This window comes from Carlito syrichta, unplaced genomic scaffold, assembly GCF_000164805.1.
Source record: "Carlito syrichta isolate Samal-C Ts95f unplaced genomic scaffold, Tarsius_syrichta-2.0.1 Scaffold287654, whole genome shotgun sequence".
Lineage (NCBI taxonomy): Eukaryota > Metazoa > Chordata > Mammalia > Primates > Tarsiidae > Carlito > Carlito syrichta.
In genome coordinates, this window is record NW_007231750.1 from 567,220 (window position 1) to 582,977 (window position 15,758).

Genomic DNA, 15,758 nt, shown 5'->3' on the forward strand with positions numbered 1-15,758 from the left:
GTGCCCACACGTGTGTACGCATGCCTGGTTGCATGTGCACATGCATGTGTGTGTGTGTGTGTGTGTGTGTGTGTGTGTGTGTTTGCATGTGTGCGTGTGTGTTGTCATTAAGGCCCATTGCACAATGGCAACGGTTGTTTTGGGTGCTGGCCTGGCAACTGGGGCTGGCCGGTGGGTGGGCAGGTTGTCTTCTACGTACCAGGCTATCATGGGGCCTACCATGGGGGCAGCGGGCTGGGGGCATTACCCACAAGTGGTTCTGGGTGGAGACTCCAAAACACACAGCAGTCACACCACACACACGCAAAGGGGAAGCATAAAACTGCTCATGAATCACACACCGTTCCCGGCGGGAACCAGACCTCAGACACCATGTCCTCAGAGGACACGCTAGTGTCATCTTCGCTGTTTGTTTTTCTTTTTGTATCGTCATCATTATTTTTACAAAGTACACGATGACGGACAGAAGCTCACACCCTGATTAAAAAATCAGGGGTGGGGGTCACTAAAAAACGAGAGCTCCACAAATCTACACTTGAACTTGTCATGACCCTGCATCCCCTTCTCAGGACACACGGCGAGCCACAGCCACAGTGGGATGGGGACAGTTTTCATCTGGGATCCCGCGAGGTCCCAGGGAGCCCCCGACACCGCCGGGGAACCGGACTACACACGGCCCCTTCCGCCCAGGGTGCCCACACCCACTCGACACCTCGGTGCATGCTGTGCTCACCCCCGACACCTCCGTGAGACATCAAGTGTCACGAGCTCCTGCGCCCCAGCTCCACACGCTTGCCAGGTGAGCAGAGGCTAGGAGAGGTTGAGCGGCTGGCCAAGGCCCCCCTACGAAGGAGCAGCGGAGCGGCTCTGTGCACTCTGCCACGGGCTGCCCGCATCAGGGGTGCCAGGGCTTGGTGAGCTCTGCTGAGCCGCACAGGCGCGAGGCCGACTGCTCACCACGAAATGTCCCAGTCCTCAGCCTGCGGCCCTAGAGGGCAGAGCAGCGGACAGCAAACCCCCGTGGGCTTGTTCAGTCATTCCTGGAAAGACCGCTGGTGGGGCCAGGAGGAAGTCCCCTCCTATCAGGTTGTCACCTCAAGGGATGCAGGTTGGGTGACCCCTAGTGCTGTCTACTGGGCAGGGACCTCTGACTCCAGCGTCCGGGAAGGGCAGCAAGGCCACCAGTTGCTTCTCTCTGCAAGTGGCTCCTCCGTGAACATCACCCAGGACTGCAAACCCTGAAGACCCGATCTGACTCCTTCCTCTTGCCGATGGGGAGACTGAGGCAGCGAGGGTACAGGCCTTGGCCCAGGTCACCCGCTCTCAGTGGCAGAGGTGACGTCGGACCTGGGTCTGGGGCCCTCCCCTACTCCCAAGGCACAGGGGGTGCAGGTGTGGGCTGCCCCAGCTGTGCGGATGAACCGCTGCACGTCTCCATGGCAACAAGGCCTGGGATGTGTCCTGGGATGACGCGCGGGGGAGGAAAAGGAAGTGGTGCCTGTTCCCGGTCAAGACCCCAAAGCAAAGGTGCCGTCATGTTGCCTCTGCCAAGCTATTGACCCGGACACCGCCATCCTATCAGGAGGAGATGGGCTGGACCCAGAGGCTGAAGCCAGTCCTGGGGCTTCCATAGTCTGCCTGGGTGACCTCAGGCAAGCCCCTGGGTTTCAGTCTCCTCGTCCATAAAATGGGGAGAGGCCCTTCTCTACGGGGCTGTTGAGAGGGTGAAGAGCCAGGCGGTATGGAAAGTTACGTCCCAGGAAGCTTGTTCTGCTTTATCCAAGATGGGGCATTGTGTTTGTGCAGCATGACGGTGACTCACAGTGAAGCCAGGGCCTGGATACTCTCACCCTCGTGTCCCTCTGCACCAGCTCTGGGTCCCAGCCACCCTGGCTTTCTTGGGGCTCCTTGAAACCACCAAGCCTGTTGCTGTCTCTGGGCCTTTGCACTCGCTGTTTTTTTCCCGCCTGGAATGCTTCTTCCCTGGCTTTTATGCCCATGGCTGGCTCCCGTATGCCATTCATCTCTGGGCTTACATGTCCCTTGCTCAGAAAGGCTCTTCCAGGCCACGCCAGGCCCACAAGGCCCTCACTAACGTGTCACGTTGACAGAATTCTTGGCAGAGTGCTCACCACTTTGCCATCCTTCTTCACTGTCCTGCCCCAGTCGGGAAGCCAGCACCGCAAGCAGGGACCTGTCTTGCTCTCTGTCATGTCTGGTGGGCAGATGGACAGTATGTGAGAACACTGGGTCCGATGAAATGAGGACACAGGATCAGAGGGGACGAGTGTTTACTGAGCAGAGCCCCTCAAGCTAAGAGCTAGGGGAGATTTTGGTGTCACTAACACTGGTGGAATGAGGGGGTCTACACTGGCAGTGTGGCCTTTGGGGGCCTATGTGATCATGGAGGTGACATCTTCCCATGTGTGCACCCCGGGCAACGGGGCAGGTGGTGGAGGTGGTGAGCTCTGTGGGTGGATGTTATGGGCATCCAGGTTTACATGGAAGTCCCACCTTATAAGGATGGATTTCTAGACCCTCTCCTCTGGGTTTCTGTAGGCCTCGTCATACTTTCCAGCAGAGAGCCATGTGTCTGTCTCTCCCTCCAGTTGGGAGCTCTCCAGGGGCACAGATGAGGTCGGGCTCATCGCTTGTCCCTGTCACTGCCCAGCACGGAGCCTGGCATGCAGTCGGTGCTTAACCAGAATGTGCTGAGTGGACAGGGGCTCCAGCAGTAATGGCGGGGAACTTGGGGAGGCGCTCCGGGTTTGTGCTGGGCGTGCCCTGGGCTGGGAAGCCTGTCACGTCCAGGGAACTGGAGCCTGGACTTTGGGCTCCTGTACCCCTGAGGTCAAGCCAAAGGGCTGGTCTCCTCCTGGCCATGGGACCGGGCACCCCTTCTCCAGGCTGAGCTGTTTCTGGAGGGGTCGATCACGCCCATCTCCCTGGTGGTGAGAGACATTGTGCACAAAAACACCTGACCTGATGCCTGCCCTGCGGTAGGCCCCAGATGATCCCTTAGGATTACTATTATTACAGGAGCGGATTCCATAAGAACCATCCCTGACTGGCACTTTCAAATCCTCAGGGCCTCCTGAGATGCAGAGGGGCTGTACCCTGTGCTTGGCCGACTCCCTGGTGCACAGCTGCTGGCTGCAGCAAGAAGCCTGAGCCCCAGACACTAACACTGATGAGAACCCCCAACACATGGGGTCGTGTGCTCATCAGAGAACGTGAGGGGGGAACCCCAATCAAAACCAACTTATCAAGCAAACAAACAGACATGAGCACCCCAAATCACACACGCATACACACGCACATTCAATATTCGGACACAAATAGGCCCAAGGGGCCACAATTGGAGGGAGTGGAGGCAAGGGAAGTTGGGGGTTTTAGACCACAGGCGTGACTCACAGGCCTGAATCCTTCTGGCTTGAGCCAGCCAGAGCAGCTTGGTGTTGGTCGCCACCTCTCAGAAGCCACCGGCCCAAAGTAGGACTATTGCTTGCAGACGGGTGGCTCAGAATCCCCTCCCCTGCACCCCAGCCCCTACCCCTGAGTTTGCTCCTAATCTCAGAAGTCCGTGGAAGGGGGTTCTGGGCACAGGCAGCATTTCCTCCCCTGCCACCGCCGCGGCTGCCTCGGTTCTCCCTGGCATCTCTGTAGAAGTTGTTCCTCTCGGAGGCTGCGCCGGGTGCTTCGGATCTCACCTCCCCAATCCTGAGGCACAGCAAAAGGGTTTTCTGGGGGAAGGAGAAGAAAACAAAATATCACATGATGTCTCCTCCATAGGGACTCACTGGGGGCATTTCTCTCGGGTCTCAGTGCCAGGAGAAGCTGAGTCTTCTCTGAGCACATGGTCTTTGTCTCTTGGACATTGTGAACCACATGACTTTAAGAAGCAAGACAAAAAAGTCTACTATCACTATGGCTCCACAGAGTACTAGAGTCCCAGCCCATGCAATAAGACAAGAAAAAAGCATAGAGTATCAGGATGGGAATAGAAGAATAAAAATCACACCTAATTGTGGATTATTTGTGTAGAAAATCTAACAACCGACAAACTAATTTGTGGAACAGAGAGTGCAGATATAATTTTCAATCTGTAAGAACATCAAATCAACTTATGAAACTCAACAGTGCTCATCTATGTCAGCAGCTACCAGGGTGATTACATGCCTTGGCTTGTGACAGTCCCAGTTAACACCTATTGTTCTGACATAATTTTTAATATTGTTCCCCCCTTTATCCTCAAAAGTATTCTGATTTGGATGATAAACCATATGGACATCCTTACTATAACAAACTAAAAAAAATTAAAAACAGATACAGACACAGAAACAAAAGTTATTATATATCCTGGAATCACACCAAGATATCATACAAAGCCATGGAGAGGAAACCAGAGTGCTCTTGGAACAGTAATGAGCCAGGAGACCAGTGGGACGAGATCTACTATGTAGAAACAGGACTGTGGGGCACTTGTAGCTTTGATTGGCAGAGTCAAGTTGCAGATAGGACAATGAGGAAAAGAAATACAAACACCAACTGTGGCAAGCTCCATGAATCCCTGTCACCTTCCTAGACTCCCTTGCAGACAGGAGTGGTCATGTGGGCTAGTCTACCCGATGCAAGTAGAAGTCTACTGGGAAGTAGACATGAGTAGGGGAAGATGGGAAGTCTTGTAAGCATGAGCATGAAGGACCTCACTAATGCAGGTAGGATGGAAGGCAGGGAGAAACTTGGTTCTGGTGGCACCCTGGACTGCCCACCTTCACCTCACTGCAGTGGGTATCTTCAACTTGCATCTGATGACAGTTCTTAATCAAGAAACAATCTTCAATCAAACTTCAATGCCCATTAGCAAAGCAAGCACAGAGGTCAAGGGAGGGGCTCAAACAAAGCCAGAAAAGCCCACCTCTCCCAAACGAGTGATGTGCCAATTAGCAGAGCCAGCTAGCCACTCTATGCATGGGTGGGGACATGTGCATGCACTAAGGGTGGGAGATTCCATGGAGTCATCTCCTCTGCTTCACAGAACAAAGCCTGGTCCAAGTAATCACCAACCACTGCTATATTTTCCTCCTTAGCACATATCTCTATCTCTATCCAGCAAAGCACATATTCTCCTTTCTTCTTGACTAGTTTATTGTTTGTCTTCCCCAACTAGAAAGTTATCTACAAAAGGGTCAAGGTGACGGTGTGTTTTGCTCATTGTTGTATTGCTAGGGTCTAGAACAGTAACTAGCACACAGCAGGGACTTAATACATAGTTGTTGAATGAATGAATGAACCAAGAATTTAAAGTCCAGATGAACCATCTTTCACGTATAAAGTCAACAGAAAAACTTGTTGAACATATGTTTGAATTAGAGTTCCCACAAGACCTTCTTAAATAATTTCTAGGAGACACAATTAGACAAACCAAGGGGTAAATGGAGCACTGGCTATGAGCCCAGAATCTCATGTTTACCTGTAGGACTGTCTGAAGCAATGCTAAAGATTGTGACTATCACAGAAAAGGACGAACCAGGAACAGGGAGCTGATATAAATAATAAGTAGGAGGGGAGGAGGTGAGAAGGAGGGAGGTCATATAAGTAACCCGTGCCTTATTCACTTATGGTTGGATGTCTAAAGAATTGCTTAGAAATTTAAATAGAATCAGAGGAACAAAGGCAAACAGAAAAAATAATATAAGCAATAATCTGATGGAAGGAAGCAAGGGAAGGGGCAGCAGAAATAGTGTAGCTTTGACATTGTACGCAGCAGGGAGAAAACAAGCATTGTCTAAAGAAATAGAGGATTAAGGGTATCATGTCACATTATAATTATGAAGATAACCACAGGATCAAAAACGCAGCTTTCCAAACCACCAGAAGACATATATGTCTACAAAAAATAAGACAAAGGAAACAGAGAACATATGGTGAAAACTACAAAACCTATAAAAGCAGAAAGCATATCATAAACCAAGCCCAAGTGTATCGGCCATATCAGTAAATGTTAATGAGCCACACACCCTTGTTAAAAAAAAAAAAAAAAGAGCCGGGCTCGGTGGCTCAGCCTGTCATCCTGCGCCTTTGGGAGGCTGAGGTGAGTGGATTGCCTGAGCCTGCGGGTTCGAGACCCGCCTGGGCAGCGAGACCTCATCTCTACAATAAATCAAAAAATCAGCCGGGTGTGGTATCGCATGCCTGTAATGCCGGCCACTTGGAAGGCTGAGGCGGAAGGATCGCCGGAGCCCAGCAGGTCGAGGCTGCGGGGGCCGGGAGCGGCCACTGCACTCCAATCTGGGTGACAGAGTGAGACTCCAACTCAAAAAAAAAAAAAAAGAAAAAAAGAAAAGACTCAGACTGGATCGCAAACTAAATGCACTGAAGGTAAAGTGAGGCAGAAAGGTTTAATATAAAAGGATAGACCGATGATTTTTAAAAGTTCTGCAGGTAGATGAAGGTGACAGTTGTACTACAGTGTGAATGTACTTAATGCCACTAAACTGTACACTTAAAAATGGTTAAGATGGCACATTTTATGCAATGTGCATTTTATCACACTGGAAAAAGTGGGCAGAAGTATAGCAAACAAATTCAAACCAAGAGAAACCAGGGGTCGGGATCTGAATATCAGACAAAGCTGAAGTCGGGGCAAGGAATACTGAATGAGGAAAAAAAGGGCACTTAGTGAGGATCAAGGATAGGAGTCACCACAAAGATCTAACAGTCATGAATACTTATGCACCAAATAACATAGCCTCAATATTCAGAAAGCAAGCACTGCTGGAAATTTAGGGAGAAAAAGACAAAGTTTGCCAGTATTAATACATTTCGTTTTTCTGTCGATTACAGACGAAGTTGGTAAAAACATAAATAAGGAAATGAGCCTAATCATCTAAATAACAACAATGTGTGTATGTGGGTGTATTTGTGTGTGTGTGCCTTCTATCCAAATGATCTTGAAAATGCACACACACAAAATGACTAGATGACTAGCAGACTACAAAGGAAATAAATTCCAAAGAGTAGAAAAAGACAAATGTCTCTGGTCACAATATACTAAAATTTGAAAGTATTAATAACAAAAAAAAAACCCACAAGACAAAACTCTACCACCACGAAGCTTATAAACTCTTTAAAATAACTTTTGAGTCAAAGAGAACAAAAACCAACATTGCGAATATCTAGACAATCACAAAAATATAAAATATTAGCCGAGCTCGGTGGCTCAGCCTGTAATCCCGTGCTTTGGGAGGCTGAGCTGACTGGATTGCCTGAGCCTGCGGGTTAAGATCCACCTGGGCAACTTGGCGAGACCTCATCTCTACAATAAATCAAAAAAATTAGTTTGGTGTGGTAGCGCATGCCTGTAGTTCCAGCTACTAGGAAGGCTGAGGTGGAAGGATCACTGGAGCCCAGCAGGTCGAGGCCACTGCACTCCAGTCTGGGTGACAGAGTGAGACTCTCTCTCACACACACACACACACACACACACACACACACACACACACACACACACAAAATATATATATATATATATATATATAATATTTCAGAACCTGAGCTAAGGCTCAGAGGAAAATTTATAGCCTCAAAAATGCCACTTTTCTTAATAACTTAGAAAACATGAATTAACTATCCATAAGTTTCCCCCAAAAGAAAGACAAAATAAACCCAAGAAAGACGTAGAAGAGCAATACATAAAACTAAAATAGAGTTAAAAACACCAAAAGGAAGGAATTAATAAATAATTTCAACACTGGTTCTTTGAAAAACAATGAGACATGTTGACTGTTGGGAATCGAATAAAGCAGAAGATATAGGGCCTAAAAGCGGAATGTGATTTCTTGGAAGGATTATCGGTACTTTTGCTCTTCAAATTAACTTTTTGTTGCTCCTGACAGGCTTTTGCTCCAGCTTCTCTGCAGCATTTGGCCTTGTCAAGGTCACCAAGGGCCTCTGTGTTGGCAAATCTAGTGGTCAATCCTCAGTCCTCTTTTCACTTGTCCTCTCAGCGGCATTGACTCAAGTGATCACTCCTCTGGCTTCCAGAACACTCCAGCCCCCTCTCCTAGTTCTCCTGTTTCCCTGACTACTTCAGCTCAGGCCCTCTGCTAGCTCTTCCCATCTTCCCTGCCTTATACTCACCCCTGAGGATCTTATCTCCTGCCAAGGGTTTAAACACTACCTGTATGTTGATGGCTCTCCAGTCTTAAACTCTCCCCTAAACTCCGTGCTTATGGCTAGACTGTCTGCTGCCATCACCAAGTGGATATTTCAGACATTTCAACCTTAACATGCTCCGCACTAAAAGCCCAATCTTCCTTCCCAAACCAGCTTTTCCCACAGTTTTCCCAACCTCAGTAAATTCAGCTCTATGTGACCAGTTGCTCATGTTGGAGGCCCAGAGTCATCTTCACCTCCACCCCACCCCCAAATCCAACCAAGAGGCAAATCCCATTGGCCCTTCCTGAGAGATATGTCAAGAAACCTGGCCATTCCTGCTGCCTCTACGGCTCCTACCGGGGTCCGAGCCAGCAAGATTCCCACAGTGGCCTCTTCATAGTCAACCCTTTCCCTCTGGTCTCGACACAGCAGCCAGAAGGGTCCTGTGAAAACCCAAGTCCGATCACGTCTCCCCTCTGCTCCAAACCCCTCAGAGGCTCCCATTCACTGAGAGGAGGAGCTGAAGACCCTTCTGCTCCATCTCCTCTTTGTTGTTGTTTTTTTCTTTCTCTTCTTCCTTTCACTGTCACCACTCCGATCGTTCACTTTGTGTCAACTGGACTGGGCCCCAGAGTGCCCTGAGATTTGGCCTCACGTTCTTCTGGATGGGCCCGGGAGGGGGTTTATAGGTCAGATTCGTCTTTAAATCAGAAGAATGAGTAGAGAAGAGTGCCCTCCCAGTGTGGACGGGCCTCATCTGAGTGCTCTCCAGTGTGGATGGGACTCGTCTGAATGCTCCCTCCAGTGTGGACGGGCCTCGTCTGAGTGCCCTCCCAGTGTGGATGGGCCTCGTCTGAGTGCTCTCCCCAGTGTGGACGGGCCTCGTCTGATCCGTGGGAGGCTTGACTAGAACAAACGAGCTAAGTGAGGGAGAATGCACACTCTCTCTGCCCGACCCTCACTGAGCAGGGACATCGGTCTTCTCTGACCAGACTACCTTGCACTGAAACATACCCCATCAGCTCTTCCTGTTCTCAGGCCCGTCACTCGAATTGGCACAACACCATCAACCCTACTGGGTCTCCAGTGTGTGGATGGCAGACGTTGGACCCCTCAGCCTCCAGAGTCGTGCGCGCCAGTTCCTTGCAGTCTCTCCCATGCACGTATCTATCCTAGTGGGTCTGTTTCTGTGGAGAAGCCTGACAAAGGCGCCATCTGCGCCGGCACGCTCCTGCCTCTTCCCCCAGATACTCCCATGGCCTCATCCCCTTCAAGTCCCCTCGTTAGTAAGTCCCCCCGACCACCTGTTTAAAATTAGACTCTAGCTCAAACTCCCTCCCTGCTCTCCCACTGTTTTTCTCCATAGCACCCTCACAGTCTAACCATGCACGTATTTTACACACGTATTTCTTAACTTGTCTGCAGCCTCCAGCAAAGCAGGCTTTTCATTGCTTTTGGTCCACACGCTAGCCCCTTGGGCCAACCACTACCCCAAGGTTCGCCCCAGGGATCTGGGAAGGAAAGATCTCAACACACCAATTGCCAAGAAGAAAGACAGAACAGGTCAAACAGCACATCCGACGTCTACAATACGAGGAACATAAACTCAAGCCTCAGCGGGAACAATTCCAGTGCACGGACCACAGGACTCTTCCGCCTCGCAATAAGGAAGATCACGCAGGTCGCACCGTGTGTGCTGGTTCTGGTTTTCGCCCCACTGCAGGTCGGAGTGACCTGTCAGTTCCACAGGACAATGGTCCTAAAGACACGCTTGCAAGAGCAAAAGATGGACAAGCTCATGCATCACGACAGCCCGGGCAACAGCAGATTAGGATCAAGGACGCGTCCATCAGTGGGACACTCGCTCGCCAACTCTCTCCTTCATGGTGGTGAGCAAGGCGGGCACCGGGAAGGCTCTGGCAGCTGTCCTCAGATGCCTCTGTTCTTTGGTCTCCTTCCCTGGGCATCGTCATGGAGATCCCAGGTTTGCTTTACGGTGCTGAGAACCCTCCCCTGACCTTAAGCCTTGAGTTTCCAGCCGCCCCGGAAGTCCCTCTTGGGGACCTGGCCGGCATCTCGTCTGAATGCGTCCAAAACTCACCTCCTGAGGGTCCCCCACTGGCTCCTCCGTCTTCCCCTCCCTGGCTGATGGTGCTCCCTCCTTCTGGAGCTCAGGCCAAGACACTGGGAGCCATCCTCAACTTCCTCCCTCCCTCCCAGGTCCAGTCCACCAGCCAATCTCACTGGCTCCATTTTCAAAACAGATCCAAAATCGAACTCCTTCTTGCCACCGCCACCATCACTCTCCCGCCAGGGTTATTTCAATACTCTTAACCGATTTCTCTGCCCTTACCACCGACCCCCGCAAAATGTATTCACAGCAAGGAAGCCAAAGTTCAAGCCCCTTTGCTGGAAACCCTCTAATGGCTCACACGATCAAGGCCTCAGCAACTCTCCATGCTGCCCCCAGGCACCTTTCGGACCTGACCTCCTGTTACACCCCCTACCACTGTTCTCCCGTCACACAGGCCTCCTTGCTGTTCCTCCCACACTCCCGGGCGCTTCTGCCACAGGACCTTTGCACCTGCGGGTCCCTCTGCCTCGATTGCTCACCTGGGCTTCTATGCCTGGTTCATCTCAGTAGCCTCAGGTCTGGGTGCAGATGGTTCCTCTGGGAGGCCGTCCTGACCCTCCCATACCTAACCTGCACCCCAGCTCCCTGCTTTCTGCTCCCTGCTACGGTCCCGCCTGCGGACACACGCCTCCTTCATTCCCAGACTGCCTGCCTTCCTGGGACATCAGGTGTGTGTTCCCCGAGGGTAGGACCATTCTGCTTTTGCGTCTTCTGTACCCTCCAAATCTTGAGAACTCGGGCCTGAAGTGGGAGAAGCCCATCTCCCTCCCACCTTCCCCACCATGTAACGTAGCTCTGGGATTCCCATTTGCAAAAAAGATTGTGCCTGGTACTGTCCTAAGCTCTCAACACACATTCACTCTAAGGGAAGCCCCATGAGGTAAGTGCTATTGCTAGTCTCATTTTATACAGCAGGACACCGAGGCACAGAGAGGTTAAGTGTCCTGCCCTGCCTCACACAGCTCATTGGTGGCCCAGGAGACCTGTCTCCCCAGTCCACACTCTTAGCCTGTCCTGTAGGGTCTGAATGGGGAAACAGGCCCTGAAGAAACAACCCTTGCACGGGTCAGCAGAAGTTTCCTAACAGGACCCGGCGAGCACTATGCACTCAAGTTGGTAACACTGGGCCAACGCTGGCTCCCTCAACAACAGGGGAAAAGAGAGGCCCAAACTTTACCTGCACGAGGACCACTTGTATACCTAATCCTGAATTGTAGTTGACATCTTTAAAATAAAAATAAAAACAGGGGAAACTATATGGAGGGAGGGGAGGGAAGGGAAGGGACTGCCCTGGACATTTCTGTCCCTTTCGTTCTATTTTTCTGTAAATGTAAAACTGATCTAAAAAATAAAGTCTATTGGCTGGGTGCAGTGGCTCATGCCTGTAATACCCCAGTACTTTAGGAAGCTGAAGTGGGAAGAATTGCTTGAGCTCAGGAGCCAGGACAACATGGTGAGAGCTCGTCTCTACAAACAATAATGCTTTTGCTTTTTTTTTTTTTAGAGATGAGGTCTTGCCAAGTTGTCCATACTAGTCTTGAACCCCTGGGCTCAGGTAATCCTCTCACCTCCCACAGTGCTGGGATTACAGGCATGAGCCACCACGCCCAGCTACAAAAAATAACTTTAAAAAATTAGCCAGGCATGGTGGTAAGCCCTTATAGTTCCAGCTACTTGGGAGGCTGAGGCAGAAGGATTGCCTTAGCCCAGGAAGTCAAGTGAGCTGTGATTGTGCCACTGCATTCCAGCCTGGTTGATTGAGACCCCCAACTCAAAAAAAAAATCAATCTATTCATTAAATAACACCAATAACAACAATATTCATAAGATGGTGAGATGGCACTTTATATCACACCCAAATCGGGACGCTGGCTGATTCCCAAGGCGGCTAATCCCACCTGCAAAGGGAATGTCCCACCCTGCTCTGCTGGCGACCAGCTCCCTGCCCGAAGCCCCAGGGAAGCCCTGTGGCTGGTCTGCAGGGGAACCTGGGGCCCTGCCCGGGAGACTGCAGGAACAGGGGTACAGACATAGTTCTTAGAAGTGGGGATGCAGGTGCTTCAGAGGCAGGATGGGGAGACCTTGAGCATACCATGCTGGGAAAAGGGTGGAAGTAGCGTTTAGGAAAGGCAAAAACACCTCCCTGCTCTCGGCACTGCTGGATAACACACACGCCCCTGGACACCACACCACATGTCAAGGTTGGGGGACGAAGGGTGGGGCCGTTACAGCCCCCAAGCGGGGCACCAGGACCTGAGGGTTGGAAACCAGACCCGAGCCTGGCTGACTCCACCTGAGGCTTGAAGACAGCACACGGCCCAAGGCAAGTGAGAGGCAGGGAACAGCACTCTGACTCCTGTCCCCACCCACCACTGTGTTCTCAGGAGAAACTTGGAGTTGGGAGGGCATGTGGTAGAGACGACCAGAGGGGCGCAGGGAGGCCCAAGACAGCAAGGTGGGGGTAGCTTCTCTGGATGGAGCTCTTGGCTGCACAAATGGGTTCCCTGGCAGTGCTTCCAGCCCTGGGGCCTGGGCATGACATGGGGGCGTGGCGAGGGACAGATGTCCCCACATTCCGAGTGCGTGCATGGGGAGCTGAGGTGGAAAAGGCCTTGGGCTGCATTCATAGAAGTATCTGTGCCAAGACAGAGGAGCAGACCCAAGGTTCCACTGATCTCTGCGTGGGCTGGACCCCCATGCCAGAATTCCAGCCTAGGTGGCCTGACTGGAGACTCCAACGCTTTGCCACATGGCCACCTTAGTGGGAAAAGAAAGAGGGAAGAAAGTAACATGGAGCTGGGCTCGGTGGCTCAGCCTGTAATCCCACGCCTTGGGAGGCTGAGATGAGTGGATTGCCTGAGCCTGTGGGTTTGGGACCCGCCTGGGCAACTTGGTGAGATCTCATCTCTACAAAAAATCAAAAATTAGCCGGGTGTGGTAGCGCGCACCTGTAGCTCCAGCTACTGGAAGGTTGAGGCGGAAGGATAGCTGGAGCCCAGCAGGTCGAGGCTGCGGTGCCCCGGAGTGGCCACTGCACTCCAGTCTGGGCGACAGAGTGAGACTCCAACTCAAAAAAAAAAAAAGAAAGTAACATGGGCGAACTCCCTGCCAGGTCCTGGTGATGGTTAGGTCTCTGGCCTTGGAGACCCCGCTTGGAGGTTTAGACAGTGACATCAGGCTGGCAAATGTGGGGACGGTGAGAACCCATGAGGCTGACGGCAGAGGGACAGGAAGTCAGTGGAGGCTTGCGGAGAAGGTCCAAGTGATGGTCTGGCCAGTGTTTGGTTCCCCCCAGGAACAGAAGGCTCACTACTTTACAGCCCATACCCTTTTAAGTTGCTCAGTCGCTGGGAGACATTTATCACGGGGGGCCGGATGCCCTCCCACAGTTCACAGCCCGGCCCTCCTGGCTCTCGGGGCCCTGCTGGGATGATGGCAGCAGAAGCAACTTCCTTCCTCAGTCACCGCCATTGCAGGCTGCTGGAGAGAAGGCTTCCTTCTGGCATGGAGCTGGTTCTCCCAGCCTTAGCCAGGCTTCCACGTGGCTGCCCCGTGGTGGGGCCAGGCCAACCTCCTCTGCATGTCCCAGAGTGACTTCTCTAGAGGGCAAGAGCTGGTCCAGTCATTCCTGGGGACACACCTTTGCTTGAGGTGACGCGCACAAAATCCAGGCGGGTGGGCCCTGGGCGGCAGGGGCGCTGCTGGGGTGTGCCGAGGCCCCTGTGGGGCGGGCGGCTCTGCTCTCATGCTGGGCCGTGGGAACATGGTGTTCACTTCGTTATTTTTTATACCACATACGTATTATAGATTCTTTTCGACAACAGGAACTATTTCAAAATCAGTAACATTTTTAAAAGACCACGGGTCCCTCTCACCACTGGAGCTTTTACTGTTTCTGGTTTTGTGGCCTCCACTCCGAAGGACTCTCTTTCCAGAAAGCCCCACAGGTGTGCTCTCCATACCTGGAAAATTCCTACACATCCTTCAAGTCCTCCCTCACTGGGCACCCCTTCTGTGCAGCTTGTCTGACTCTCATAGATCTTTGTAACATCGGGTGCCACACGGCATTGCAGAGCACTAGGGCAGAGGTGACCACGGCCTGAAAAACTCAGACGGGCCTGGGATCAGATCCCAGCTCTGTCCCCCACAAGCTATGTGACCCTAGGCGAATCACTTAACCTCTCTGGACCTCAGGCCCTCACTCAATACCAATCCAGGCCTACAGGACCGCACTCACGGATGCCTAGCAGGAATGTCTCCACTATGGACAGCCTGGGACAGCTCTGACCTGGCCATCTGGACAGCACAGCTCATCAGTCCCCCATAGTCCAAAAGCTTTGGGAAGAGTCTTCGACAAATGTCAGCTTTTGTTCAAATGTCAGCTGCAGCCTGAGAATGCAGGACGGGAGGTGGTCTCTGTGTGACCGCCAAGCTCCCATCATGAGCCCCCAGGCCCTCTTCCGGTCACCCAGCTCCTCTCTGCCAACCAGCTCCAGGGACAAGGCCAAGACTCTCGTGCTCCCCTCACTCATGTCAACTCGTGACCCCTCCCACGTGACCCTCTGGAAGCCCGTACTGTGGCATCTTTTCAAGTCATCCTGAGCCAGGCGCTGGGGACATGAGGCTGAGTCAAGCGTCGGTCCACCCTCTAGGGCGCTGAGCTGGCGGGGAGCCCCACCAGGACCCAGGGCAAGGACAGCAGATCCAGGCCACGTGGGCGGCGAGCGTTGGCATCCTGGGGTCCAGGCCTGGGAGGGTTCAGGAAGCGGCCTTGGGAGCTGATGCTGAGCTGATCCCTGAGCTGTGAGTCAGGACCACGGGTGAGTGCTGGGCACAGAAATACCTCTGCCAAAGCCACTCAGAGAATGGCAGTGGGCCTGACTGTCGCAGCCCCCGCAGGGGTGAGTCTGGAGAGGCAGCAGCCACCAAAGCTTTTGGTGGACTTGGTCCCGGGGCTCTGGGAGCCGACAGGAAGATCCCTCCTGACCCTAGCGAGGGCAAGGACGGGGTTGGAGGTGCGCTGGACACTCCTTCGGTGCTAGGTGCTCCCGGCACGTGCAGGCTCGCTCGCTCAACAGCCCTGTGGGGTGGAGCCCACTACTCCCTGCAATCTACTGAGGAGGAGACTGAGGCTTAGAGCGGCCCTGTGACTTGGTCACAGGGTCACATACCCGGCCGGTGCAGCTGACCACTGGGCCACATGGGGCAGCGGCCTGGGCAGGCTGGGGCGGGGGAGCACAGCTGGAGGGTGTAGGTCTGGTGAGAGAGGAGGCAGTCAGGCTGGGACAGGCAGTGGGTCCCATGAGGACGGGCGGGGCTGCAGCTGGCAAGCCTGGCTGGCGTCTCCACCCCCAGAGCACCTGGTGATTTGAATAACAATAAAAGCCTCCAGAAAGCAGAGAGTCGGTGATCATAAGGCTCCCACAAAGGAAAGCAGGGGAGTCACGAGACACAACATGACTAA

The 15,758-nt window shown here is 52.4% G+C and overlaps 1 protein-coding gene across 1 annotated transcript in view; it reads right to left on the reverse strand.

The window, feature by feature from the left end:
• Window positions 1-1,746: 1,746 nt before the first annotated feature.
• KIAA1644 (KIAA1644 ortholog) overlaps window positions 1,747-15,758 on the reverse strand; it is a 57,796-nt gene continuing 43,784 nt past the window's right edge. Inside the window, exon 5 of the mRNA XM_008052907.2 lies at window positions 1,747-3,743. Within this exon, the coding sequence (XP_008051098.1) occupies window position 3,743 (1 nt within the window). The 3' untranslated portion in view covers window positions 1,747-3,742. The remainder of the gene's footprint in view (window positions 3,744-15,758) is intronic.